Source organism: Orcinus orca, chromosome 20, assembly GCF_937001465.1.
Source record: "Orcinus orca chromosome 20, mOrcOrc1.1, whole genome shotgun sequence".
Lineage (NCBI taxonomy): Eukaryota > Metazoa > Chordata > Mammalia > Artiodactyla > Delphinidae > Orcinus > Orcinus orca.
Genome location: NC_064578.1, coordinates 33,944,786 through 33,972,148, shown reverse-complemented (window position 1 = coordinate 33,972,148; position 27,363 = coordinate 33,944,786). Strand labels below are relative to the sequence as shown.

Below are 27,363 nucleotides of genomic sequence, written 5' to 3'. Positions count from 1 at the left end.
ATTGAATACCTTTAAAAGAGTGATATAAGAGTTTCTTTCCAAATGTCAATGTATACAATACCAGAAATTACATCTTTCACAAGGATTCAAGCCCATGATGAAAATTTCAGATGTAATTTTAAAAACATGTGAGGAGGCATATAACTTGTCAAAATCATTTTAGAAGGTATTGCCATGGAAATGGCATGAAGATCTCTGTTGTAGTCACTGCAAGGGGCCATTGGTAGGGTCTGAGGACAAAACTACTGTGATCTTTTAGTGTTTTACAAACCACTCTGTGGAAAGGGTGGGAACAGGAGACTAGTGAGAGGCCACAGCTATAAATCCAGGCTATATGGTGGCTTGGATCAGTGGTAGCTGCAGAGTAGAGCCAACAGGATTTGCTACCTGATCTGATGTATCATGTGGAGAGAAAGAGAGGGAGAGAATCAATGATAATTCCAGCTACAGGGTTTGGAGCTGATCAACTCATCTACTTATATCTATAAACTCAACTCTAAAATGGATTTGATAACACGTTTTGGCTCATAGAGCTGCTGTGGGGTTTAAAAGAAGTCTAATTCTCCTGAACTATAAAAGATGTAGCGCCAGACCGCCAGTAAAATGTAACAAACTTTAGCTATTGTATGGATATCCCTCTTTGAAGCAGATCTTCATCTTATCACTGATGTTTTAAGAGTCTTTAGCATTTTGTCTTTTGTTTTTACACTAAACTCTATCTTTACGGAGGGCAGGAGTGATTCCTAGAGATCTTTGCATTCTCGGCTCATATCCCAGTGCCTGGAACATGTATTCCTTAAATATTTGTTGACTATCTTCTTGACAAATCTCATTGATATGATGTTTCTACAAATATATATCCTTTGGTCTCCCCATTACTTCAGGTTCCAAATTTTTTAGCCTAACTATGAGCGCCTATTTTCATCTCCTCCTCCCTTACTGTTCCTCAAGCGCCCGTGATCCATACATGCAGATGCCAGTGACAGGATAAAAATGTGCACCCTTTCAAAAGCATGTTCAACATTTTTTTAAAATAAATTTATTTATTTATTTTTGGCTGCGATGGGTCTTCGTTGCTGCGCGCGGGCTTTCTCTAGTTGCAGCAAGCGGGGGATACTCTTCATTGCGGTGCGTGGGCTTCTCATTGTGGTGGCTTCTCTTGTTGCTGAACACAGGCTCTAGGTGCGCGGGTTTCAGTAGCTGTGGCACGGGTAACTAGGAAAGAGGTACTATAAAGTAAGAAATTCCATTATTTGGTTTCTAGTTGATTCTGTACATACCTTATTTCTCTCTGAATCCTAGAGGGAGAGCTAGCTCGTTGATTACTGCATGCCTCGTTAGTGACCAGAACACTCCCCGGAAGGTAGCGGATGCACAATAAGTATTCGAGTAATGAAAGAACCAAGCAGGAAACGAGGAATATACGAAATGAACCGACTTGCGCGGACAGGCTGCAGTTCCTCCCCAGGGCAGGAGGCAGCGCCAGTGTTACGCCTACTCGGCTGCCGTCAGCTCTTGGCCCCTCTGGCTGACCGTCCAACTCCAGCTGCCAAGCCCGTGCAGGAACTAGCCAATAGAAAACCGTCTTAGTCATGGGGTCTGGCAGAAGTATCCAATGAACGTAGTGGGTCTAGAAAAGGGGCGGTGCTAAGAGGAGGAGCGCAGGGGAGCTGTTAGAGGTGGGAGTTGGAGCTGCGGGCCTGGAGGGGGCAGCGGAGCTGCGATGCGGACGGGGCAGCGCCGGTGAACGGAGCTGCAGCCCGACATGAACTCGCTGGAGCAGGCAGAAGGTAGGGTGGGCCGCCTGGGCCGGTTCCGGGCTTCTCCCGGAAGCTGGCGGGGCTCCGGAGGGGCCTGAATCGTGGAAACCTGGTCCGGAGAGAGGAGGCCGCGAGGGTTGGACTGACGGGGTCCGGGGCTGGGGGCGCGGGGGCCGGTCCAGGGGCCAAGGGGCGGCAGTATCCGGCCGGTCGCTGCTTCCGGCGCGCGTGGCCTCAGCCGGCGCTTGGGGGGGGCGTTGCGTCAGTTCCTCCGTTCCCCAAGCTTAGACCAGGTAGTTTCTCGTCCGGGCTGGTTATATTTCTCATTCATTAGCAAACATTTTTACTTCGTGTCTTGTAGTATGCTAACTCCCTTTATTTTTTTTTTGATACTTGCACGAATTGTATCCCTGACTTCTGCCGTGGTTTCTGGTAATTGCCGGGGTAAGGGAGTGCCTCTTGGTCTCCTTTTCTAAAGTTCAAAAAACGCAACTGAGGGCTTCCCTGGTGGCGCAGTGGTTGGGAGTCCGCCTGCCGATGCGGCGGACGCGGGTTCGTACCCCGGTCCGGGAAGATCCCACATGCCGCGGAGCGGCTGGGCCCGTGGGCCATGGCCGCTGGGCCTGCGCGTCCGGAGCCTGGACTCCGCAGCGGGAGAGGCTACAGCGGTGGGAGGCCCGCGTACCGCAAAAAAACAAAACAAAAAACGCAACTGAAAGTGATACCGCACCTTGCTTATTCAGAGGGAGTACCTTGGGTGCCCCTGTGTTGTGGAACCAGGCGTCGGCGCTCCAGAAGTGCCACGAAGATCAATTGTAACCTCTTGGGAGGAAGGAAAGGGGAGCGTTTTTGCATACCCACCTGTTAGCCGTATCAGAAGTCCAGACTGAAAGCGTAGCCATTAATTAAATACAAGGGCTGGAAATCGGAATTGGGTAATTGCGTTCAAATTGACTTCGAAGACTTCGGTGTTAGGTAATAACGTTGTTCTGTGTAATAGGGAGTTCTTGGTTCCAACGGAATTAAAACTCGACCTGATTTTGATCCTTTATTTGCAACCCCCAAATTTCTAGCTTTTGGCACCGGCTGAGGCTGCTGTTGATTTTCCACATACCATTTTATGACGCTTCTAAAAGTGAATCGGCCAGTTTCCTTATATGTGAAATTGGAATTAAAGAAACCTAATGTATTTGTCAAGTGTTTAAAGCTGTCATAGTAAAGAAGTGAACAGTGCAGTGATACATGTAAGTTGGTGTGCAAGACCTGAAGCAGAGTACATAAAATTCATCTTAATAGATTCAAACTAGTAAGAGTAGCTAATTAGAAAATTGAAATCTTTTTACCTAGATCTCAAGGCTTTTGAGAGGAGACTTACTGAATATATTCATTGTTTGCAACCTGCCACTGGACGTTGGAGAAGTAAGTGCCCGGATGTTTTTTAAGGGAAAATAAACTTAAAATTGATACTTTTATTCCTGCCAGCAATGATTTGCTTCTCTGTAAAACTTTTGTTTTACAAATGCTTGCAAATCTTTATTAAACCATAAGATTCTCTTTTATTTGGACAGTTTTACATTTATTTAACATTGTAAGTAATGGCATTATAGGGAAATTTTAAGAAAAGAAACTGACGACCCTAAGAGAATAGTCTATTTTGTGTGGTTGAATTTTTATTTTTACATTAAAATGCATATACTTTTAAACAAATATTACAAATCTGATAACCAGCACACGTAATAAAAATTTCAGTAGTCTGTCCAGCAGTTTTACAGTTTTGCCTACAAACTATTGAAATAAAGTTTGTTAAGGAAAATGATATTCAACGAGTGCTGTAAAATATGATTTGAAAGAATTGTGGTTACTGCCCCATGGAAATATATAGGAAATGCAGACGAATATACAAGTGATGACCTCAGTAAGCAAAATATTTTGCTAATTTATGTTGGGACAGTCTTAATTTCTTGGCTGTTCCTTGCTGAAATTTAATATCTGCCAAGAAGGAAGTACAGCAGCACATGTTGAGGACATACTTTATTTTGAAGTATAATTCACTTTGTGGGACCAAACTGAAGAGCTCTATTGAAGTTAAGGGTCTTCTCCTATGTCGAGATTTTTTGTGTATTTTTATTAAATCTATTTGCAAAGTTTTAGTCATATGCTACAGGAATTCTGATTGGTTAGAATTCACAAGTAATGATTTTTCTCAGGTTCTCCAGTTTACCTAGGAATTACCCCCAAAACCTTGTTTCACTGTTACTTGAGAATCTTTTAAAATGTATATGATGCTTTTCTATCTTATAAAGTGTAATGAACACGCTTTTTCTCTGATTCACGGTCTAAGTGCTTACATACAAATGCCATCAGCTTGTTCAGCGTACCAGAGTATGTGTATGAGGTCCCTTCTGGTGGGTTTGATTTTGCTTTTGCTTCATTAAAAAAAAAAAAAAAAATCTGTATACTTTAGCATGTTTCTTATTGGAAGTGTAGAATTATAAGAAACTGAGTTTAATCTGTTCTGAGAACATAAGTTTGAAATTTTGCGTATTATTAAATATCTAAAATGAGATGGTTTTTCTATGATTTGCCTCTTCTAAAAGTATATCACCACGAATTCTAGATAAAGTTTTACTATATTTAGGTTGCACTTTGAAGCTTGATCTCTACATTTTAAAAATGTATGCATCCCAACTGAAAGATAGTAACTGATTGGTCTCCAGAATAGTAACTAGGTCTTGGTGCCCCTTTATTATTTTTTAGTAATACCATATATTCTTAAGTTTTACTTATGATCTATATAGAATTTTTAAATAATTCTAGCTTAGTGGGGAGAAAGAAACTTTTTCGAACTTCTACTGTCAATAATTTCTACCCCAACCTTCCTTAAGTCCCTTAAAGAAAATCTGATACTGATTGGTGTGCTCCACACTTCCTGACATTGACCTTTGTTTAATTCAACAACAAGCAGTTGTCTGCAAGGCAAAAGTCTTTAGTCCAAATTCTCAGTGCATTCATGAAAGAGTCTTTGTTTGGTTTGTTTACATTTGAAAAATGAGGTTTTTGGGGTGGTTTGGGGGGGGGTTTTGTTTTGAATTTATTAGATCTGTAACATCAGTGTAAAGACATTGAAAGTTACATAAGAAAATCTTACATTAAAGTTTTACCATCTTGGTTCTTACTGCTTTTTATTTCATTAATCTTCAGAAATTTTGACTAAAGTAATAACGGGGACAGTATCCTCCTCAGTTACTAAGGTTCACATTGTTTCAGAGAATTCCTCAAGGTCATATGGCAAGTCTCCTCTAAGTCCTGAGTGGAGTACATTCTCCATTTAATGAAGTGCTGCATCCTTTGGCTGTCATATTAAGAACTGGTGGTAGTATCATATTAATAGCTTATTTCCTTACTAATTTCATGTTTATCTTTCATCAGTGCTTCTTATAGTGGTATCTGTCTGTACAGCTACTGGTGCCTGGAACTGGTTAATAGATCCCGAGACGCAAAAGGTAGAAGTTTTGATTTAAAATCTTTAACAGATTGAGACAGTGGATATAGCAGTGCTTTGTTCTTTGTAAAGTATTAATCAAATGCTACCTATTAGTACTAGTAGTGATATTAATCATTGTATTAAAAATATGCTTTATCTTAATTTGCTTGAGAAAAACTTTGGCTGGCTGCTGTGGGTTAAGTATCTTTGCAGAGAAAAAGGCCTAAGAAATACTACCTCACTTATATTACTTCTCATTCATTTCTGAACTTGTGTACAGTTTTTACATATCATTTTTACATATTTCAGTGTAAACGTTGTCTTTGTTCTGTTTTGTTCATTTAGTGTCATCAGTGCCAGCTTTTAAAAATTATAAAACAACATTTTCTTCTATGAATTATCTTTGTTAATTCTTTTCCTCATCTCATAAAGCATTCGAGACAACTTTGCAGGAAACATTATGATAAAATAGCAAATGTAAACGTAATAAACAGTCAAGACCAGTAAAAACAGAGTACGAGGTCAAAACCAGGAAGGAAACCAGGTTACTGATATCATAGGCCCTGTGGGCCAGCAGAGTTGCCAGGGTTGAGTTTTAAATTAGTCTCTAAAGTCACAGCTAGTTCCATGGTTTTCATTATCTGTGAGAACACATTTGTAAGTTCTTTAAGCTAGCAAAGGTTTTCTTTCTCATCATTTATCTTTAAAAAAAAATTCTGCCTGAAGTTTAATATAAGAAACACTGGGAGATCTCCCACTGGGCACTAAGAATATTCCTGTATCAAATGCAATAACAGATTTCATAATGTTATTTTTTGAAGCATCCTTTGATGAAAGCTGGTAGCATGTTTCTCAAATTTCTCTTTCTTTCTACCAATTTGTGCCTTAATTTCAAACTTGGGCTTTTTTATTAGAGAAGTAATCGTCTTCAGTTTTCCAGTGAAGTTTTTTTCCCCCAGTTCAGGTTTATTTAGGTAATAATGATGTTGTAGTTTTCACAAATTTAACCCTACTTCCCCTTTTAAACTGTAATTAGGTATACTACTTCCAATAGCTTTATTTACAACCTTTTGGGTTATGCAAAAGAAAAACCTAATAATAAGGCTTTTGTCAGCAGCCCAAATGGCAGTTCAGACAGCCAGGGGGTTGTTTACCATGTAGTCTCCCTGACTCTACCCACTGAGGTGGAGAAATAAAAGAATAGGAAGCAGGGGAGGTTGGTGATGGGATCTCATGTTAATAGAGGGGTTTTTATGATGGATAGGAAACTCTCTTGTATGTTCATTTATAAAAATCTGATCTTAAGGCTGCACTTGGTACTCATCTTTAGGGGAAGAGTGAAGGAGGCTGGCAAGAAGATTAAAAAAGGTCTATCTTGGGAAATGAATCTGACTTCTAATTGTGAACAATATAAGCTGATTTCAGCTAGTTGAGATCTTAATAAAACCCAGAATTAAATGTAATTTGAAATAGGCCCAAAACTCTGTAGTTAATATAATTTTCTAAATTAGGTGAGAATATAACTATTAGCTTAAGGGTTGGCTCTTTACATTTCACTATTTAATAACCTCAAACCTGACAAGAGTTTTGAATAGCAGTTGTCTGTAAGAGGACTTGCAAACTCAAAAGCCAGTGGCTAGCTGGAAGAACACAAGGAGAGAAGGAATATGGCAAACTGGAAAGTACACAAATGCCTGAACTAAAGGAGGCAACTGTTAGTTGGATGCAGTTGATTGTTGCCGTGGAGGAAGGCAGGCTGATACTGACTGGTCTAATGAAGATTGAAACACTGTATGTGCTGATCTTGTACAGGGCACGTAAAACATAGGCACGTAATTCCTGTGGGAATTAAACTGTCCTCAGAGGTTTAAGAAGACATTACTCTGGAGTATTAAACTTTCTTCAGGATCTCGTCCTTCTGGGAGCTTCTTCCTTCCTGAAGTTTTCAACCTGTCATCTCTTCATTTGACAAATTTATTTAACCAGTACCATGCTAGGCCAGTGCTCTTCATAAGTTTAGTTCTCTGTCTTGAAACAGGTACACATATCTTATCAGAGCGGAGCACAGATGCTCTTAGCTTGGTTCTGTGCTCCCATTTAGTTTCTAGTCCACTCCATTTCTTTTTCTAGACTCTAAATACTTGTCTTCTCAGTCCACATTCCGATTCCCCAGTGGTCTGGCTTCAGTGCCTACTCTTGTTCCAATCCTGCATCCTGTACCCTTGTCCCTCTACCTACTCTTAGAATTATGTATGCTTCTGTTTTCTACTGTCAACTAATTATTCTCAGATCTTAAATTAGCCCTTTGTTTCTCTTGAACTCTAGTTTTTTATGGATAGCTACTAATCATTTTCCCCTGCTGGGATGTTCTGTGGCCATCTAAACCTAGTAGCTTCAAAACCAAACTCTTGTTTTGCCTCTTTCAAAGAGAAAGGGTGAAGCTGGAACTGACTTTTACAAGGATATGTAGGAGCTAGCCAGGTGAAGAGGAGAAAAGGAAAATGGTAGCATAAGTGTGCAAGTGTGGCAGGAGATGATTAGACTGAGACCAGGTTATGAACGGCAGAATTTGCTCACCTCTGCTTTTTAACAGGGAAGATAACCAGATCACGTCTGACTTGTGTTTTCATTGAGAATCAGAGGCCTCATCTTCATTCATTCAACAATATTTGTTGAGCACCTATATTTGCCAAGTGCTGTTTCAGGTGTTGGGAGAATAATGATGCCCACGACAGTGTCTCTTTTCTCGTGGAACTTGTAGTCTTCTGCTTTTTAAAGTACTTCTCACTAGGAAGGTTTCAGTAAATATTTTTGGTAGGGTGTTTTTTTATTATAGGAGTAAATTTTTAATGGTTGAAGCATTTGGAATGAATGGAGGGAATATTGCTACACTGTCTTGCTACACTGAAGATATAAAACATACATTATTTTAATTTTCATAGTATAGCAATATGGAGAACTAGGATTTTTGGAAGTCTCCAGATTCTTATAGTTTATCTGTTTTTGTTTTTGGGAGGGGGCATGCCACGCGGCTTGCGGGATCTCAGTTCCCTGACTAGGGATTGAACCCAGGCCACAGGAGTGAGAGCCCAGAATTCTAACCACTAGGCCACCAGGGAACTTTCCAAATTCTCATATTTTAGATAATTAAATGTTATATACATTCATGCACAAGTGGGGAGGTAGGAATCAATATTGTTCTAGGATTTTTAACATTTTTATCTTTCCAACTCTTTTACAGGTGTCCTTCTTCACATCATTATGGAACCATCCATTTTTCACCATTAGCTGTATCACTCTAATAGGCTTGTTCTTTGCTGGAATACACAAGAGAGTAGTTGCACCGTCAATGTATCCTTTACCATGAATTGAGTTTTATTCTCTGAACTAAATTAAACCACCTTCTCAATCTCTAGGTGTTCTTAAAAGCTTACTCTTCAAATATAAATTTTCCTTTGACCACATTTATTCAGTATAGCTGCTCGATGTCGAACTGTATTAGCAGAGTACAACATGTCTTGTGATGATGTAAGTATTTTCATTAGAAAACTGTAGACACGTGTGAAAGGACTGAAGTGTTTTGGCTTAAGTAAAACAAACATTTTATTAACAATAAATTGTCTCCATGGAATTAATAGGGGGGATATTCGTTGTAGCATTGATTCTAAGACACTTTTTTTTTTTTACATTGTAACATCTCTGAAGATTGACATGCATCCAGTAATCAATGGTGTCTTACAATTAGATTGGTAGAGTTGAGAGTTTAATTCTTAATGACATAAAGTCATGATCCATCTTCTAATTGAAGCTATCTTAGATTCAAAGAAATAAACAGTGGTCATTATTGGCCAAAAATGGCTCAGTGGGATGGTTTTGTAAACTACTGTTATGTATCTCACACTCTTCCATATGTAGGATTTTATATAGAGTCATAGATTAATTGACGGACTGTGGACATACGAACGTACCATATTTTTAAAAGTTGATCACATATCAATATAAGAATATCTCACAATTTTGATTTATTTATAAAAGCATTTTTACCTTCAACTTAAAAAACTATTAAGTAATACCTACCCAGTATAGGAAATTCGAATAAAAAACAAAAAAAAATATTAGGGCAGGAAGACAACTGGATCAATGGAAGAGAATAAAGATTAAACACTTTGAGTTTTTAAAAATTAGTAGAAAAAAAAATTAGTAGAAGATAAGGGTAGTCTTTCAAGTCAAAAGGGAAGAAATAGGCTATTTATAGTATTGAGACAGTTGGCTCTTCATTTGGAAAAAGATGAATTTAGACCTCTACCTCACATCAATTAAAAAAACTAAATTCCAGGTAAAGTCTTAAATAGATTTAAAAAGACATATACATCCCACCAAAAGCATTAGAAGAAAATACAGAAGAATATGTTTATAACTTTGGGATAGGAAAACATCTTCTTAAGTCGCAAAACAAATGCCATAATGGAAGAAGTTGGATACATATAATTGCACCAACATTTGAAGATTTTGTGCATTAGAAGAAATCATTTGTAAGGTACCTAATAGATAGAGGGTAGTATCCAGAATGTTTGAAGGCCTATTAAAAATCAATAATAAAAAGACAAATAGTACATTTTTAAAATGGAAAAGGTAAGTCGTATCACAGAAATGGAAATACAAATGGCCAATAAACATGTAAAGACTGGAGAGCGTCATTTTGTAATCAGGGAAATGCAAAGTAAAACTGAGTTCATTTGTATTACCTGTCAGATTAGTAAAGATTAAATAATTCCAGTATTGTGGTGAAATGATGCAGCCATACACTGCTTGTTGGGAATATACATTGATGCAGCCATTCTGAAGGGCAATTTTCATCATTCGTATAAAATGTAATATGTGCATGTCTCATGACCTAACTATTCTACTTTTCCCCAACTCCCCTGGTTGGGGGCACCATCACACATGTACGCAAGGAGGCAAGTACAAGATTGTTCATTGTAATATCCTTAGCAGTAGTGAAAAAAATGGAAATAATTTTTGTTTCTCAACAGAAATTTTGTTTCTCAACAGTGGTAAAATAGGGTGTGGTAAAGCCATATAGGAAATCTGAAGTAAATCTATAAGTATGGACATGGAAGTATCTTGAAGACATAATGGTAGGAGCAAAAAGTAAATTATCAAACAATATGGTCAGTTTGGTACCTTTTTTTTTTAAGTTTTAATTATGTAAATTTCCAAACATAAAAAAGCAGAGAAGAGCTAAATGAACTTCCCGTGTATCATCGGCCAGTGTCGACAATAAATCAACTCATGGCCATTCTTTTTTTTTTAATCTTTATTGGAGTATAATTGCTTCACAATACTGTGTTAGTTGCTGTTGTACAACAGAGTGAATCAGCCATATGCATACACATGTCCCCACATCCCCTCCCTCTTGAGCCTCCCTCCCATCCTCCGTATCCCACCCCTCTAGGTCATCGCAAAGCCCCGAGCTGATTCCCTGTGCTATGCTGCTGCTTCCCACCAGCCAACTATTTTATATTCGGTAGTGTATATATGTCGACGCTACTCTCACTTCGCTCCAGCTTCGCCCTCCCACCCGTTGTCCACAAGTCCATTTTCTATGTCTCTTTTTTTTATAAATTTATTTTTGTTTTATTTATTTTGGCTGCATTGGGTTTTTGTTGCTGTGCGTGGGCTTTCTCTAGGTGCAGCGAGTGGGGGCTCCTCTTCCTTGCGGTGCGTGGGCTTCTCATTGTGGTGGCTTCTCTTGTTGCAGAGCACAGGCTCTAGGCGCGCAGGCTTCAGTAGTTGTGGCACATGGGCTCAGTAGTTGTGGCTCCTGGCCTCTAGAGTGCAGGCTCAGTAGTTGTGGTGCGCAGGCTTAGTTGCTCTGTGGCACGTGGGATCTTCCTAGACCAGGGCTCGAACCCGTGTCCCCTGCGTTGGCGGGTGGATTCTTAACCACTGCACCACCAGGGAAGCCCCCCCCATGTCTACCTCTTTATTCCTGCCCTGCCTTTTTTTTCTAAGTTAATTTTTTTTTAAATGGTGCTTTATTTTCATAATTAGAAGGTGAAATAATTACCATTTCAAATAGTTAGATTTGAATATTTCCTATTTTGGTGCTTTCCTCTTCCCTGAAATGTATTCAAAGCCTTGTTTTTTTGTTTGTTTTTTTGAATTTTATTTAATTTATCTTTTTATACAGCTGGTTCTTACTAGTCATCCATTTTATACACATAAGTGTATACATGTCAATCCCAATCTCCCGATTCATCACACCGCCACCCCCACCTGCTGCTGCTTTCCCCCCTTGGTGTCCATAGGTTTGTTCACTACATCTATGTCTCAATTTCTGCCCTGCAAACCGGTTCATCTGTACCATTTTTCTAGGTTCCACATATATGCGTTTATTCCTGCCCTGCAACTAGGTTCATCAGTACAGTTTTTTTTTTTAGATTCCATATGTATGCGTTAGCTTATGATGTTTGTTTTTCTGTTTCTGACTGACTTCACTCTGTATGACAGACTCTGGGTCCATCCATCTCACTACAAATAATTCATTTCTTTTTATGGCTGAGTAATATTCCATTGTATATATGTGCCACATCTTTATCCATTCATTTGTCGATGGACATTTAGGTTGGTTCCATGCCCTGGCTATTGTAAGTAGTGCTGCAATGAACATTGTGGTATGTGTCTCTTTTTGAATCATGGTTTTCTCAGGGTGTATGCCCAGTAGTGGGATTGCTGGGTCATATGGTAGTTCTATTTTTAGTTTTTTAAGGAACCTCCATACTGTTTTCCATAGTGGTTGTATCAATTTACATTCCTACCAACAGTGTAGGAGGGTTCCCTTTTCACCACACCCTTTCCAGCTTTTATTGTTTCTAGATTTTTGATAATGGCCATTCTGGATAGAATGCCCAGAGATAAACCCACGCACAGATGGGCAGCTAGTTTATGACAAAGGAGGCAAGAACATACAGTGGAGAAAAGACAGCCTCTTCAATAAGTGGTGCTGGGAAAACTGGACAGGTACATGTAAAAGAATGAAATTAGAACACTCCCTAACACCATACACAAAAATAAACTCCAAATGGATTAAAGACTTAAATGTAAGACCAGACATTATAAAACTCCTAGAGGAAAACATAGGAAAAACACTCTTTGACATAAACCACAGCAAGATCTTTTTTGACCCACCTCCTAGAGTAACGGAAATAAAAACAAAAATAAACAAGCAGGACTTTTTTAAACTTAAAAGCTTTTGCACAGCAAAGGAAACCATAAACAAGACTAAAAGACAACCCTCAGAATGGGAGAAAATATTAGCAAATGAAACAAGAGACAGAGGATTAATCTCCAAAATATACGAACAGCTCAATATCAAAAAAACAAACAATCCAGTTAAAAAATGGCAGAAGACCTAAATAGACATTTCACCAAGGAAGACACACATGGCCGAGAGACACGTGAAAAGATGGTCAGCATCACTAATTACTAGAGAAATGCAAATCAAAACTGCAATGAGGTATCACCTCATGGCCATTCTTAATTCATGTGTACCCCTGCCAACCTTCCCTATCATCAGGTTATTTAAAAACAAATCCCAAGTGATGTATTTTACCCTCAATCAGCATGATAGAAGCACCAAATTTTTATTCATATATGTGAATGTAAGTCCATAGGAAACAATCTGGAAGAATTCATGCTAAAACTGGTTTCTTCTATAAGAGGGCTAGTGTTTGAGGTGAATGGAAAGGGTGACTTTCAGCTCATCTTGGTTGAACTTTTTATAATGAGATTACATTAATGTCTTATGTAATTTAAAATAGATTTAAAGTGGATTTAAAACCATGATATTTTTATACAGTGGTATACATACATTCTGTATTGTAATAGCAATATAAAAAGGTACAAGCTGCTGAAACATAGTAATGTTGATGAATTTCAGAAACACGTTGAGTGAAGTAGATGAAAAAGAACACGCTGTGTGATTCCATTTACTTAAAGATCAGAGAGAGGCAGATTAACCTGTGGTAAGCAGTTATGTAGGGAGTGGGGGGTACCATTGACCTTGGAAAGGAGCATGGAGGAACTTTCTGAGTGGTGGTGATGTTCTGTAGCTTGATCTGGGTGGTGGTGACGTGGGTATATACATTTGTCAAAACTCATAAAACTGTACACAAGATTTGAGCATTTTACTGTGCATGAATTATACCTCAGTAAGACAGTAGAAAAATTAGTATCAAAGTTCTACCAAGATATCAAGGAGTTACCGAAAAAGTGAAAGTGAGAATTGAGAGGGAGCCAGAATCCTGACAACACTTGACCTGAGGACAATAAAGTGTGTTTCTGAAAACCACCTAGAATTTTACCAACCAAAGATAATCACCACGTTTTGTATTGTGTATTCTCATTTACTTTTATAAAAGAAAGTTGTTATAATCAAGTTTATAAAGAGCCATTAAAAAAATAAAAAGATGTTACGAATTTTTCAAACTTGCTTCTTTGACCCAACATTAGGATTTAAGCGCCACCGTATACTGAAGGTTAAGTGTGAAAGGTCCCAGGCCTGTTTTTTTATCTGCATGATCTCAAGATCTTCCATTTTGTTTAATTACATACTGTCCCACTTTATGGACACATCATAATTTAATCCCCTGTGTCCACATTTTGCATGTTATACATGTTGTGCATTTTTCACTAGAACTTAAGCTCCGTAAAGACAAGGAACTTTGTCTAGTTAGTTCATTACTGGGTCCCTGGCATCTCACACGTCTGGCACATTAATGGGCACTCAGTAAATACTGAATTAATAGCACTTAAATGTACATCTTTACCCTTGCACCTAGTTTCCTTCAGATAAATTCCTAGAAGTGGAATTGTTTGGATTATATGGTATATGCTTTTTTTTTTGATAAATATGACAGCCCTGTAGAAGAGTTGTATCCACATACACTGAATACCAGCAGTGTATATGAGTGTCTATTGCTCCAACCATTGGTTTACATTTTAACTTGAGGAAGTTAAAGTTTTAATGTTAGAAAAAGGGAAAAATTTTTGTTCAAATACATAGTTTTATTTATGTTTTATGGTAAGGGGCATAAATTAGTCTATATAAGTTGGGATTTTATTTTATCCACTGGGTTGGTTGGCTGATTTTCTGGTAGCCAGTGGATAGGGAATTCATCAAATAAAGATTTTATGTGTATGTTTTAAAGTACTAAAGATTTTAGAAGAAAGTTCCACACAAAGAACACTTTGAAAACATAATTATTAATTGCTTAATCTTGCCTAATATAGGGGGGTGTTCTAATGCCCTTTAAGGTTTCTAGGTAAGTGGTGGTGTTCTTAACAGAACTGTATACTTTTAAACTTTTTTTTTTTTTTCATTTTTACAGACAGGAAAACTAATTTTGAAACCTAGGCCTCATGTTCAATGACAATCTGCACTCATTGTTATGGGACTTAAAACAACCTTTCTTCAAAAAGTGATACAGCAAAAAGCCATAAAGGATTGCTTTTACAGTTGGATATGTGAACGTCATAGCAACAACTGACAAGAAATGTGCAATGTTTACCCAGATTATCTTCATGGTGGTGACTCGCGTAATCAGTGCTTTGGTACCTTTGATTATTTGTGTTTCAGTATTAGTGTCACTTTAGTACTTCAGATCCTGCAAAGATTTTTGCAGATGAAGTATGTATGTATGTTACTAAGTTAAACTTAGAAACAGAACCTCATCCAGTTTTTATAATGTATTTTTGTAAACTACTGTAAATAGCAAATCAATGCCAGTGTTAAAAAGGAAACGTTATGTGGACTTTGTTCTCCTGCACCAGTGTTTCAGGAACATCTGCTTGCCATCTCCACAGCTCTTTAAAACCAGCTATTACGTATAGCTGTGCCTTTCACTCTTACACTTCTCTCTTTTAATCATAATGCAGGAAAAACATTGGATTGAGCTAAGACTAAGGAAAATTCATCTCCATTATGTTTTAAGAAATTATAGGTGTTTTGAGAAACAGTTTTTGTTAAAACTAGATAGTGAACTTCAGCCACTATTGTGATATTTTCCAGTTCATTGTTTTCATTTAATGCTAAATATACTTTATATTTTTTTAATGATTTTAAGAACACTCCAAAGGCTTCTGAATAGACAAGTTTAGTTATAAATTATGTATTGTCTGGGGAATTTGATAGTCATTGTTTTAGATAATGGGATTTTATGCTGTGGTAGACGTGCTGTTACACTAGTATTGTGCAGGTGTGATTGATCAGCCACACCATCACAGGGACAACGGGAGCAGTGCCACAAACTAGAGTCTACAATTCTCACTGTTTAGAGAGTGTTAATGACATACTGTGTATGCATATTAGCCACATATACTATAACAGCCCTTAAAATTAAACTATTGGGATTGCTGTAAATATTTTAAAGAACTGGAGGTGCCTTTTACCTGTTTATTAGAAGATTTTGAAAGGTTTAAATTATTTTATGAGCAATCTTTTAAATTTCATTTAACATAAGGCTGAAAATTCAAAAACAGGACAAAAAACCTTTTTAACAAGGCTGCCATTTATTTTAAATGTGTCCATCTTGGCTTTCACGTGTATAAAATTTCATTCTTTGAACTGCAGCAATAAACCCCTCTGCTCCTACGAAGTTTTAAGAGGGTATTCCATATATTCTGCATTGTTTTATTTCCTGTAAATTTTGTAGGTAAATATGTGCATAAAAATAAATACTTTATATATATTTAGTGATTGGGCTTTTTCCTTGGTTTATTTTAAGTCTGTAACTGAAAAAAAATTTAAATATAACTGAGTGTGTCAGGTACAGGCTAACATAAAATGAGTCAGATACAGGCTGAGTAAAATGAGATACTTTAACTGTGTGTCCAGTAGAGCAAATTTCAAGTAGCAATTGAAGGTACCCAGTTTATTAGGCTGTGAATACTTTAAAATTTTTTTTTTTTAATATTTATTTATTTCACTACGCTGGGTCTTAGTTGTGGCATGTGGGATCTTCATTGCGGCATGCAGGATCTTTTAGTTGCAGCATGCAGAATCTAGTTCCCTGACCAGGGATCGAACCTGGGCCCCCCCCTGCATTGGGAGTGTGGAGTCCCAACCGCTGGACCACCAGGGAAGTCCCCTTTTAATATTTCTTATTCATCATTGTCTGATAATATGTGGTGTTTAATTAGGAAATGCAGGTTTTCTCAAAAATTAAGCTCTACAAACCTGGATCACTAGTTTCCTCCAAGAGTATAAAGCTGAAGAGGGATTTTATGTGTCCTAAATCCTTTTTGGAATCATCAGCTACTTTTTGTATTTAACAAAATCCTTGAATCTTTTCCCCTAGAAAAATATGTCTGTGTATGTACACATACGGTGCATGTACTTGGAGAGGTTTTCAAGGATTTCCTGATGCCAGGCTACTTGGAATCCATTGGCTCCAAGAAAGAAATTTTTGTTACAGTTCCAAAGATTTTTCATACCTTTACTTCTAACAGAACAGTTCATTTTCCAAAAAAGTCTTTGCTCTGGTTGAAATGGACCAAGGATCCTTGCTAGGTTAGCCTCTCATCACCAGCGCCCTCACTCTCTCATACGCTCTTCCACACTGTTAGGAAATTACTGTTGAGTCTAGTCCTCTAACTTTACAGGTGGGGAAGACAGTCTTAGATTTTCAAAGTGACTTTACGTCCCCATGACTTACTGAAGACAACTAACACCAAGTCTCTTGACTCTGATTGAAAGGATGTTTATGTGTGTGTGTTGAACTTAAGTCATGAGCCATTATAATGGTATGGTTAAGAATGTAGACGCTTATGCCAAACTGGATTCTAATCTCAGATCTTACTACTTGCTAGTTTTGTAACCTTAGGCAAGTTAGTAACGTTAGTGTTTTCATTTATAAAATGGGTATAATGCCAATCTCGGTAGAGGAAGATAATGTATAGGATATAGGTGTATCACCAGTCATCTTATATTGAGTATTAAATTGTTAATTCATGGAGAGCACTTAAACAGTGCTTGGCTACAGAGTCAATGCTCAGTAAATCTAGTTGTTAAACCAAACCCTAAAAGTAAAAAAAGGAACAAAACAAAAAACCTCATTGTTACAACTTTACCTAATATCAACATCTCAGTTGAGATAGCCAGGAGGAAGTTGTGCTTATCTTTTGAATCAGGCAAACTCCTGAATACTGGATTAAATACAAAGAGAAAGGCTATTTGGCCTCGAATGATTTAAGAAACCTAAAATGGTTCTAGGTGTTTTCTCAAGCAACTTCACTGAAAACATAAAGGCTGTGACTGCCGGATAGTGCTGCTTTTTGAGTGGCTCTTTTCTCCTTTAGAACTGGACTCTTGATGGGCATTTTGTAGAGACTTGAGTCTCTACATCCTTCTGGCTGACAGATGCTCTGCCTTCATCAGCAACTAAAGTGGCTCTATCATTTCCTCTCCTGTTGAAACCAAAGAAACTTGAGTCTCATTCTGTTTCCAAACTACACTTTCTATATGCTTTACATTAGGTAAGTATAATTTCTATCTTTTTCTACTAAAAATAGGTGCACCTTGTCTGCATCATAGAACACAAAACATTTTTTAAATTGATGTTTTTAGTGAATGATTGTGTGCCATGCAAGTCTATTTGTGTGAGAGACAAAAAAGGAAGTAAAAGGATATCCATTACCTGAAAGTTCTAGGTGTGCTCCTTCATCACCTTTGTACACTGCCCTTTAAGTGGCAAGTGCTTTGTTGGGTATTTGTGTGAGGAAGAATTTTTGCACTCTCAGAACTTGTTGCCTGGGGGGAATACAGACCAGTGATTGAGCAGTTACCATGTGGTTTAAGTGCTATGAGGGGTAAAAGTGTGGGACGCTATAGGAGCCCAGAGGAAGTGGGCCAGCCCAGACACAACTTGACAGAGGTTATTTCCTTCTGATCTGAAGGGTCAGTCGTGGCGGGTAGGGGTGGGGCAGAGGCAGTTCTTGAACTAGCCTGGTGGTGAGGAGTTGGAGAGGAATTGTGGCAAGAGCTGAGGCTGGAAGTAAGTAGGCATCTGGGGTTGGGAGTCTTGTGAGGGTAGTGGCAAGCCACCAAACTGTTTTGGTAGGGAAGTGACTTAACTGGATTTGCATTTTATGATCATGACTGCAACTGTGTGGACTGAAGGGCCATGCCCTGGAGGGCAGTTAGGAACTGCTGCTATATAGTCCAGGTGAGAGATGAGGGCTCCTGAACCAGAGAAGTAAGAGCTTTCAGTAGTCAAATGAGTGGGACTTTGTGGGAGGCCAAGAGAGGGAGCAGTTGAGCATCAAGTCTACCACTTTTTCCATCCTGTTACCTGTTACAGAAATAAAGTTTCAGTGATCACCAATGATTGGGAACTATTTTATCTTCTTAGAGAGTCCCTATGCTCCAAAGCATATTAAAAGCTCCAAGTGGTCCTGCAGTAGAGGAACCTGTTTCCCTGACGTTTTGTGAAATGCCTGTTAATGTACACTGTGGATATTTGGGTATTTGTCATATTTGTCTACCAAGGTTGTTTTGAATGCCCTTGCTAGGTGTGGGGAATGCCAGCTGAATGAGTCCAGTCTCTTGGAAGACAACCCAGAAAACTCCCTTCCTTTGCATTTGGGACGAGGGTGAGGCCATAAAGATAAGTTTCTGTTGCAGAGTACTTAGTAGTGCTCAGTGGTAGTGGCACCGGTTTCCTCATCAGGCCAGCTTGATGGCATGGGTATGGGCATTCTTTTCTAAAAGTTTAGCCAGACCTCCCCAAAGTCCTGTGAGGTACCCAACCCTTTCGATAGTCTGTCTTCTGTTTAATCAGCCAAAGTCAGCTTCTCTTTCTTGCCAATAAGACCCTGACTTACAGAATATTACACAGAAGAAGTGTTCCAAAGAGCATGCTTTGAGGAGACTTGACCCGTCCCTGTAAGGGACTAGGGAGCTGCTTCAAACCAAGCGTGATGTCATCTTCCAGGTAAGGGGTCTCTGGGCCATGTGTAGTGGAAGAGTCCAGCCTGGCAGATTGACTTGGGTCGTAGTCCTGGTTCCTCCATTAACCGCTTAGGCAGGTGACTTATTCTTAAAGTTCCTATATTCTGAGTCCTTGTCATCCGTGTATCTTTAGTACCCTAGAGCACCTGGCATTTGGAAGATGCTCAGTTACTGTTGGTTGAATGAGTGAATGAACCTTAACTTTGGTATTTAAATTTTGTACATAATTACACCAAGTCATAAGTTTTCTTACGTAATGTATCTAGTTTTATGGGGAGGTTCTTAAGATAGAAGGCTAAATACTAAGATTTGTAAGGTAAATAACAGTAGGGAAACTAACTAAAATAGCTAAGTCTATTATAAATTCATTAAGTAAATCAAAAGAGAAATATTGTATATCCTTGCTAGAAGTTGCTGTTTTTTAAAAAAGTTTATTTGTTTTTGGCTGCTTTGGGTCTGCGCTGCCGCGCGCGGGTTTTCTCTAGTTGCGGCGAGTGGGAGCTACTCTTCGTTGCACTGCGCAGGCTACTCATTGCGGTGGCTTCTCGTTGCAGAGCACGGGCTCTAGGCACGCGAGCTTCAGTAGTTGTAGCACGTGGGCTCAGTAGTTGTGGCTCGAGGGCTCTAGAGCACAGGCTCAGTAGTTGTGGCGCATGGGCTTAGTTGCTCCGCGGCATGTGGGTTCTTTCTGGACCAGGACTTGAACCCGTGTCCCCTGCATTGGCAGGTGGATTCTTAACCATTGCACCACCAGGGAAGCCCCTAAAACAATAATTTCATACCATCAAATATTCAGCTCATACTTCCCCAGTTTCCTCATAAGTGTCTCTTTTAGAGTTGGTTTGTCTGAATCAAGAATCAGATAAAGTAAATTTAAATAGCAACAGTTTGGGGAAAAAAACAAACTAGGGTCTGGGCCTGGGTTTCTGAAATTATATCTGATTACATTTGTGAACTCATGCACATAGAATACTTTTTCAATAAATAAAATGACTCCAGTTAAGAGCTTCCACAGTAAACAACATTATCACAGGAACACCATTGCGCTCTCTTCATGTATTAACAACTTCAAAGGAAATGGGGAACCCAGTACCCAAGTCACAATGAAAGTCCAGTTTGACTGCTGTGCGGCATCCTTAGAGAATTCCCAGTCCAGATAAGGGCAGGAGGAAAGGAAGGAGATCACAGGAAGAAACTGGAATGGATATATTTGAACATACGGCAAATACTGTTGACAAAGATGTTAGACATTTGGAAAAAAATAATGGCAGATTGATGGAAAGCCAGGATAATGAAAAAAAGGCAATTATTAACTCCAAGATAAATGAAGGTTGTATAAGAAAGAGACTGGCTTTAGTGGACTTCTTAGAAGTTTAGCAGTGAGCAGTATTTGCATTGTCCTAGTAATTTGGATAGTGATCGCTGATTTAATCAAGAATTGTGGTACAGTTTTGTTGGATGAAGGAGAAATGGGGGAGAGGGTACAGGAGAGCTAAGTCCTTACCTACCAGGGCAAGAAGGTAAGAAATAGTATATAATACTGACAAATAAGAAAAAGTAATAGCTTATCATTTGGGAGTATGGAGATGATAATAGGAGAAACAGGTAGAATAGTTGAGAATGTCTACTTCCTAGAATGGGCTTGGGGTTGGAAAGAAGTAAAGCAAGGGACTGCCATTCTTTTATGATTTTCAAATTGTGTATATGTATAAATACTTCTTTTCAGTGAGGTAGCAAAATGAATATGAGTTTGCTAGCTGGAGTAGTTCATTTTATGAGTGGAGAAACAGGTATAGAGAGCATTTTACCCAATTTGAGAGCCCTTGCTCTGCTCTTATACTTAGTCATTTTCTACGTTCCTCCCTTTATCTGGTGTTACCCATTAAAACTTTGGTTTCCTCAGTTTGCTAGCTCTTCAGTAAATACCAACAAATTCATTAGGAGACAGTGTATTGCATTTATTTTAACTCAGGTCTGACTGTGTAGGGTCAGTCCCATATTTGTCGTTTGCAAATCACGTGCTCTTAGGCAAGTAGCTTAACTTCTCTGTGCTTCAGTTCTCTCATCTCTAACATAGGGATGCTAACGTCACATGGGATTGTTGACGGTTTATATAGCTTAATGCGTGCAAAACTCTTAGAGCAGTGTCTGGCACATAGTGATGGCTCAAGAAATACTGTCAGTGGGACCCTCACTCTCCAAATAGGGAATGGAACCCATTATTATTACCAATGAATATGGGGGAACTGATCAAAACAGGGATAGGTTCTAAAGGCTTTTAAAAAAATCAACTTTATTGAGGTTAATTTACATAAAACAACTCTCTAATTATTATAAAAAACAGTTTTTAACTGTACAGTTTGATGGATTTTGATAAATGGAGCACCCCTGTAACAATCACTACAAGCAAGACACGGAACATTTCAGTCACCCCAAAGGGTTCCATCCTCCCATTTCCCAGTCAGTTCCATCCCCTACCCCTGGCTCTGGGCAACTCCTGTTCGGCTCTTTAGATTTGTGGTTTCTAGAGCTTCACATAAATGAAATCACAGTATAATCATACAGTACTCTTTAGTCTGGTTTCTTTTGCTAAACATATTTTTGAGACTTTTTGTCTATGTTAATATATGTATCTGTAATTCATCCCTTTCCATTGCTTTTTTTTGTTTCTCCATTTACCTGTTGATGGGTATTTGGATTGTTTCCAGTTTGGGGCTGTTATTAATAGACCTTCTGTGAATATTCATGTACAGTTCAGTGTGGATATATTCATTTTTCTTGAATACCTGGAGTGGGATTGCTGGATTATGGGCTGAGTATACGTGACTTTATAAGAAACCACTCAACTGTTTTCTGAAGAGGTTGCCCCATTTTACATTCCCACCAGCAATGTTTGAAGGTTCCAGGAGCTATACCCCCACTAAAAAGGCTAAAATGAGAAAGACTGACAATACTGGTTTAGGCGAGGAGATAGAACTGACTCTGTTGACTTTTGGGTAAATAGGACGCTCTTAAAATGTTCTCCCATCACTCTGTTTGGATCAAAACCATTTAAGGTTTGTTGCTTTCCAAAGGTTAAGTGAGTTAGATGGGATTTAGGGCAACCTGTATTGCCCTAAATACTCACCGCAACGAAGAGTAGCCCAGGCTCGCCGCAACTAGAGAAAGCCCGCGCACAGCAACGAAGACCCAACGCAGCCTAAAATAAATAAATACATAAATAAAAAATTATGCCAATACTACCTGCTTATTCTAGAAAACCCCCAAAATAAACTAGTTGAAAAATAAGATATTTAAATGATCTCCTTTAACTCCCCCTATAGTTAAACACAGGTGACACTTCGGTATATATACTTTCATAGGTATTCCCTCTGTGTGTGTTTTTCCAAAAATGGGATTATACTATATATGCTGCTTTGTAACCTGCCTTTTTGCTTCATAGTACCTGGTGAACACCTTTCTTGCCTTATGAATAAACACTGTCAAAGGATGATTTTCAACAAGTTTATATTTTCATTCATCAAATAAACGTATAGTGAGCATCTGTCAGTTCCTTAATGAAGGAAACAGGAAGATGGTAAAATTGGTATAAAGGAGGAACAGAAATTTATTTAGTGAGGAATAATATACTTAAACAAGACTGCTAGGAAACCATAAAATTCCTAGAAAGAAGAAAAGATTGGCAGCACTCTTTCTTTTTTTTTTATCTTTTCTTTATTTTTAAATGAATTTTTATTGGAGTATAGTTGCTTTACAACGTTGTGTTCATAGGCAGAACTCTTTGACATAAATTGCAGCAATATTTTTTTGGATCTGTCTCCTAAACTGAAGGAAATAAAAGCAAACATAAATAAATGGGACCTAATTGAACCTAAAAGCTTTTGCACAGTAAACTAAACCATCGACAAAATGAAAAGACAACCCACTGAATGGGAGAAAATATTTGCAAATGATATGACTGATAAGGGGTTACTATCCAAAATATATAAACAATTCAACATCAAAAAAACAAACAACCCAATTAAAAAATGAGCAGAAGAATTGAGTAGACATTTTTCCAAAGGAGACATACAGATGGCCAACAGGCACCTGAAAATATGCTCAACGTCATTAATCAGCAGAGAAATGCAAATTAAGACCACAGTGAGATATCCCCTCACACCTGTCAGAATGGGCTGTCATCAAAAAGAACACAAATAACACATGTTGGCGAGGATGTGGAGAAAGGGAACCCTTGCACACTGTTGGTGGGAATGTAAATTGGTGCAGCCACTGTGAAAAACAGTATGGAGGTTTCTCAAAAAACTAAGAACTACCATATGACCCAGCAATTCCACTCCTTTGTGTACATAAATATATAGAGAGAGTGCGTGTGTGCAAGCGCGCTAGTTGGAAAAGATACATGCACCCCAATGTTCATAGCAGCATTATTTACAATTGCCAAGATACAGAAGCAACCTAAGTGTCCATCAACAGATGTATGGATAAAGAAGATGTGGTATATATATACGGTGGAATACTACTCAGTTATAAAAAGGAATGAAATTTTGCCATTTGCAACGTGGATGGACTTGGAGGGTATTATGCTAAATGAAATAAGTCGGACAGAGAAAGACAAATACTGTATGGTATCACTTATATGTGGAATCTAAAAAATAAAATAGTGAATATAACAAAGAAGAAATAGACTCACAGATACAGAGAACAAACTAGTAGTTACCAGTGGGTAGAGGGAAGGGGGGGGAGGGGATTAAGAAGTACAAACTACTAGGGACTTCCCTGGCGGTCCAGCAGTGAAGACTCCTTTGCTTCCACTGCAAGGGGCATGGGTTAGATCCCTGGTTGGGGAACTAAGATCCCGCAAGCCGCAAACCACGCGGCGCAGCCAAAAAAATAACACCAAACAGTACAAACTACTATGTATAAAATAAATAAGCTACAAGGATATGTTATACAACACAGGGAATATATTTTATATTTTATATAAATTGTAATATTTTATAACTAATGGAATATAACCTTTAAAAATTGTGAATCACTATGTTGTACACCTGAAACTTACATAATGTACATCAACGATACCTCAAAAAAAAAGAAGATTGCTAGGTTAGGTATGAAATTGGTTGTGTCCTACAAGGCAATGAAATTGTATTCTTTGAGGTTATATTTTCTACTAGACAGAAATAATTTGCATCTCAATAGGACAAAATCATTTGTAATTTATCAATCTATAAATTATATCTAACTTCATAGAATCTAGGCCAATAAGCAAATAGTCACTCAACAAAAGTACATTTCTCTGATTCTCAACCTAGGGCAATATTGCTGCCCAGGAGACATTTGTCCTCTGAGGGGCAAAGTCATCCCCCCTGTTTAGAACCCCTGGTGTAGATTTGCACTGTACAAAACGGTACATGGAGGGCTGAGGATAGAGTATCTGCTGGGACAGGAGGACAACAGGCCAGGCCCCACAGGACAGCCATCTTTTTGGTTTACATCTCCTATCCCACAATGAGTCTAACACTCAGAGGAACTGGAAGTAGATCTAAGACTGTGTATCAGGAAAATGGAAATGATTAATGCCAGGGTGTACTGGGGAAGCTTGCTGAGCTATACAGCCCCCAGGCCTGGGTAAAGGAAAGTCCGAGGGAGTTTCTGGGGTGACTGAGGAGGCTCCCAGGCAAGAGATGAGGTGTTGGAAGCATGTGGCAGGGTGCTGTGGCTGCACAGGTATGTCATGTAAAAGTCTGAGCCTGATTCTACCTGGTTCAGTTATGCACCTACAGGGTCAAAGGTTTTCAACGAATATTGATCAGAGTGTGTTTTTAGGAAGATTACCCAACAGACGTGTGAAACAGGAGTCTGAGAGAACAGCTAGTTCCTATTTGAAACAAAATTTATCTGCAAATAATTGATTACAAGCATTTTTATTGTCTCAAAAGGAAAGAGGCCTTCTAAGCAATCTAATTCAAAAATTCCCTCTTGACAGTGATAATTTGTAGGAAAAGGGGGTGGTTGGCTGGATCATTGACGTTGATCATGTCAATCATTGCTTGGCTGGATTTTTTAAAATGCCTGGTTAACCTGGATTATTAGATGGTTAAAGGTCACTGGGCTTCCCCTAAGACTGATGATCTTAGGTGGGTCCTGGAAGGGCTCTTAAGCTCATTAGTTTATCATTCATTTTTAGTAGAAATATAATATCTCACAGGAAATAGTAATAAAATAGATCCCATAGTTCTCCCCCGACTAAGGTTTTGAACTATTTTTTCTTGCTCATCCCCATAGTGAGAGAAATAGCAAGAATCTGTTTTGTCTCCCCCTATTCTGTCTAGATTGCATGCCCTACTCTTTCTTGATTATGTGGTCTCTATTCATTTAAGAAATGGCATGCTTATTTTGTGCCAGGTCTTGGCCAGTGTTGGGAAGACAGTGATGTGTGAAAACAGGCAGTCTTATCCTTACAAGGTTTAGTGTGCAGTTGGGCAGAGTATGGGTATAAGAATTGTGCAGAACTATACACAAATTTAAGTTATAACTGTAATTTTGAACTGTGCTTTGAAGCAAAGGAACAGGATATGTGCCATCTCCAGGGAGACCCATCTCAGACTTCAAAATCAGAGGAGGCACCTATGAAGAAGTGACTCTTGCATTCACCGTGACAGCGGTGGGGTCTGGGGCTTGTCCAAAGTCCTAAGGCAGAAGAGGCCCTTTGGAGGGCGGCTTAAGGGCAGAATGCAGGAGGTGACGTGAGATGAAGCTGCAGGCCAGGATGAGACACTGCAGCTGGCTAAGATTTTGATCCCCATCCTAAGAGAAATGGAAGCCACTGAAAGGGTTCAAGCAAAGGAGTGCATATGAGAAAGTTGGAGGGATATTCATTCTTAAAGAAATCACTCCAGCTTCTCAACGGATGGTGAGGGTAGAAAAAGAGACCAGAAGGCCATGTGGTCAAGACAAGAGAAGATAGTAGCTTGGACTAGGGAGGTTAGATCATCAGTAGCCAGGAAAGAGAGATCTAGGAAGTAAAACCCACCAACATATATCTGGGGGCTCCAAGTTTTCCTTGTGCCTAAAGTTGGTCTTTGATGGGCCTCAGCTTCTGTACAACTTCAGCTACACCTCTGTGATTATTTTCCAAAATATGCTATAGTAATTAGTCATTTCCTTTACTAGACAGTCAACTTTTTGAGGGTAGTGTTGCCATGGGATGGAACTTTTCTCCCATACATTGGTGACCTGAAAGCTATATATCTATTGGGTGCTCCATAAATGCATGTAATTATAAAGACTACAGGAGATTCTCCTGTACTTTTTCTTCTTTCTGAGTACTTACCACAACTGTAATTAAATACTTACATAATTATATATTTAACACATCTCTCACTAAACTGTAAACTCCATAAGGACAAAGACAAATGACAGGGTCCATATCTGTCTTGGTTATTGTTTTATCCCAATGCCCAGCACTGTACCTGGTACTCAATAAATATTTGTGAAAGAATCCTTTTGTTATTTGTTAAACGAAAGCTTCAACCATACATTTATATGGTGCTTATTATGTGCCAGTCTCTGTTCTTAGCATATTAAACACATTAACACATTTATCCTTATAACAACTCCATTACGTATATATTACTGGTATCCCCATTTCATTGATGAGGAAACTGAGGCAGGAAGGTTTAGTAACTTCTTAGGGAGTCCATCAAACAGGGACTTTGTCTGTGACAGGAGCTGTGCTAGGCACAAAATAAAATCGTGGTTAATATTTTTTGAGCACCTACTACATACATACATCAGGCTTGGAGTTAGGCGCTTTACATAATATTTTTTTAAGCCTCACAATAACCTGGCAAGTTAGGCATCCTTAATCGCATTTGATTATTATGGAAATAAAGGTTTGGCAAGTTCAGTAACTTGATAAATGTCACTAGCTGGTGGGAGGCGGAGTCGGTTCTACCCTTCAAATCCAGCCTTCCCCTTCCTGAGAAAACCCATAAGACACGCCCCTCCGCAAGGTCTGGGCCCGCCCAACCTCCCCTCTACGCCTGCGCTCTCCCCGCGCTGGCCACCACCCCGCTCCGCCGCCGACACGCCACGCGCACGCG

The 27,363-nt window shown here is 38.8% G+C and overlaps 1 protein-coding gene across 1 annotated transcript; it reads left to right on the top strand.

The window, feature by feature from the left end:
• The first annotated feature begins 1,630 nt into the window (after nucleotides 1-1,630).
• CNEP1R1 (CTD nuclear envelope phosphatase 1 regulatory subunit 1) lies at nucleotides 1,631-16,003 on the top strand. Its single transcript, XM_004264881.3, has 6 exons — nucleotides 1,631-1,790; nucleotides 3,108-3,179; nucleotides 5,190-5,263; nucleotides 8,486-8,595; nucleotides 8,718-8,772; nucleotides 14,637-16,003. Exons 1-6 carry the CDS (start codon nucleotides 1,766-1,768, stop codon nucleotides 14,676-14,678), a joined length of 378 nt encoding a protein of 125 aa, XP_004264929.1. The 5' UTR covers nucleotides 1,631-1,765; the 3' UTR covers nucleotides 14,679-16,003.
• The last annotated feature ends 11,360 nt before the right edge of the window (nucleotides 16,004-27,363 follow it).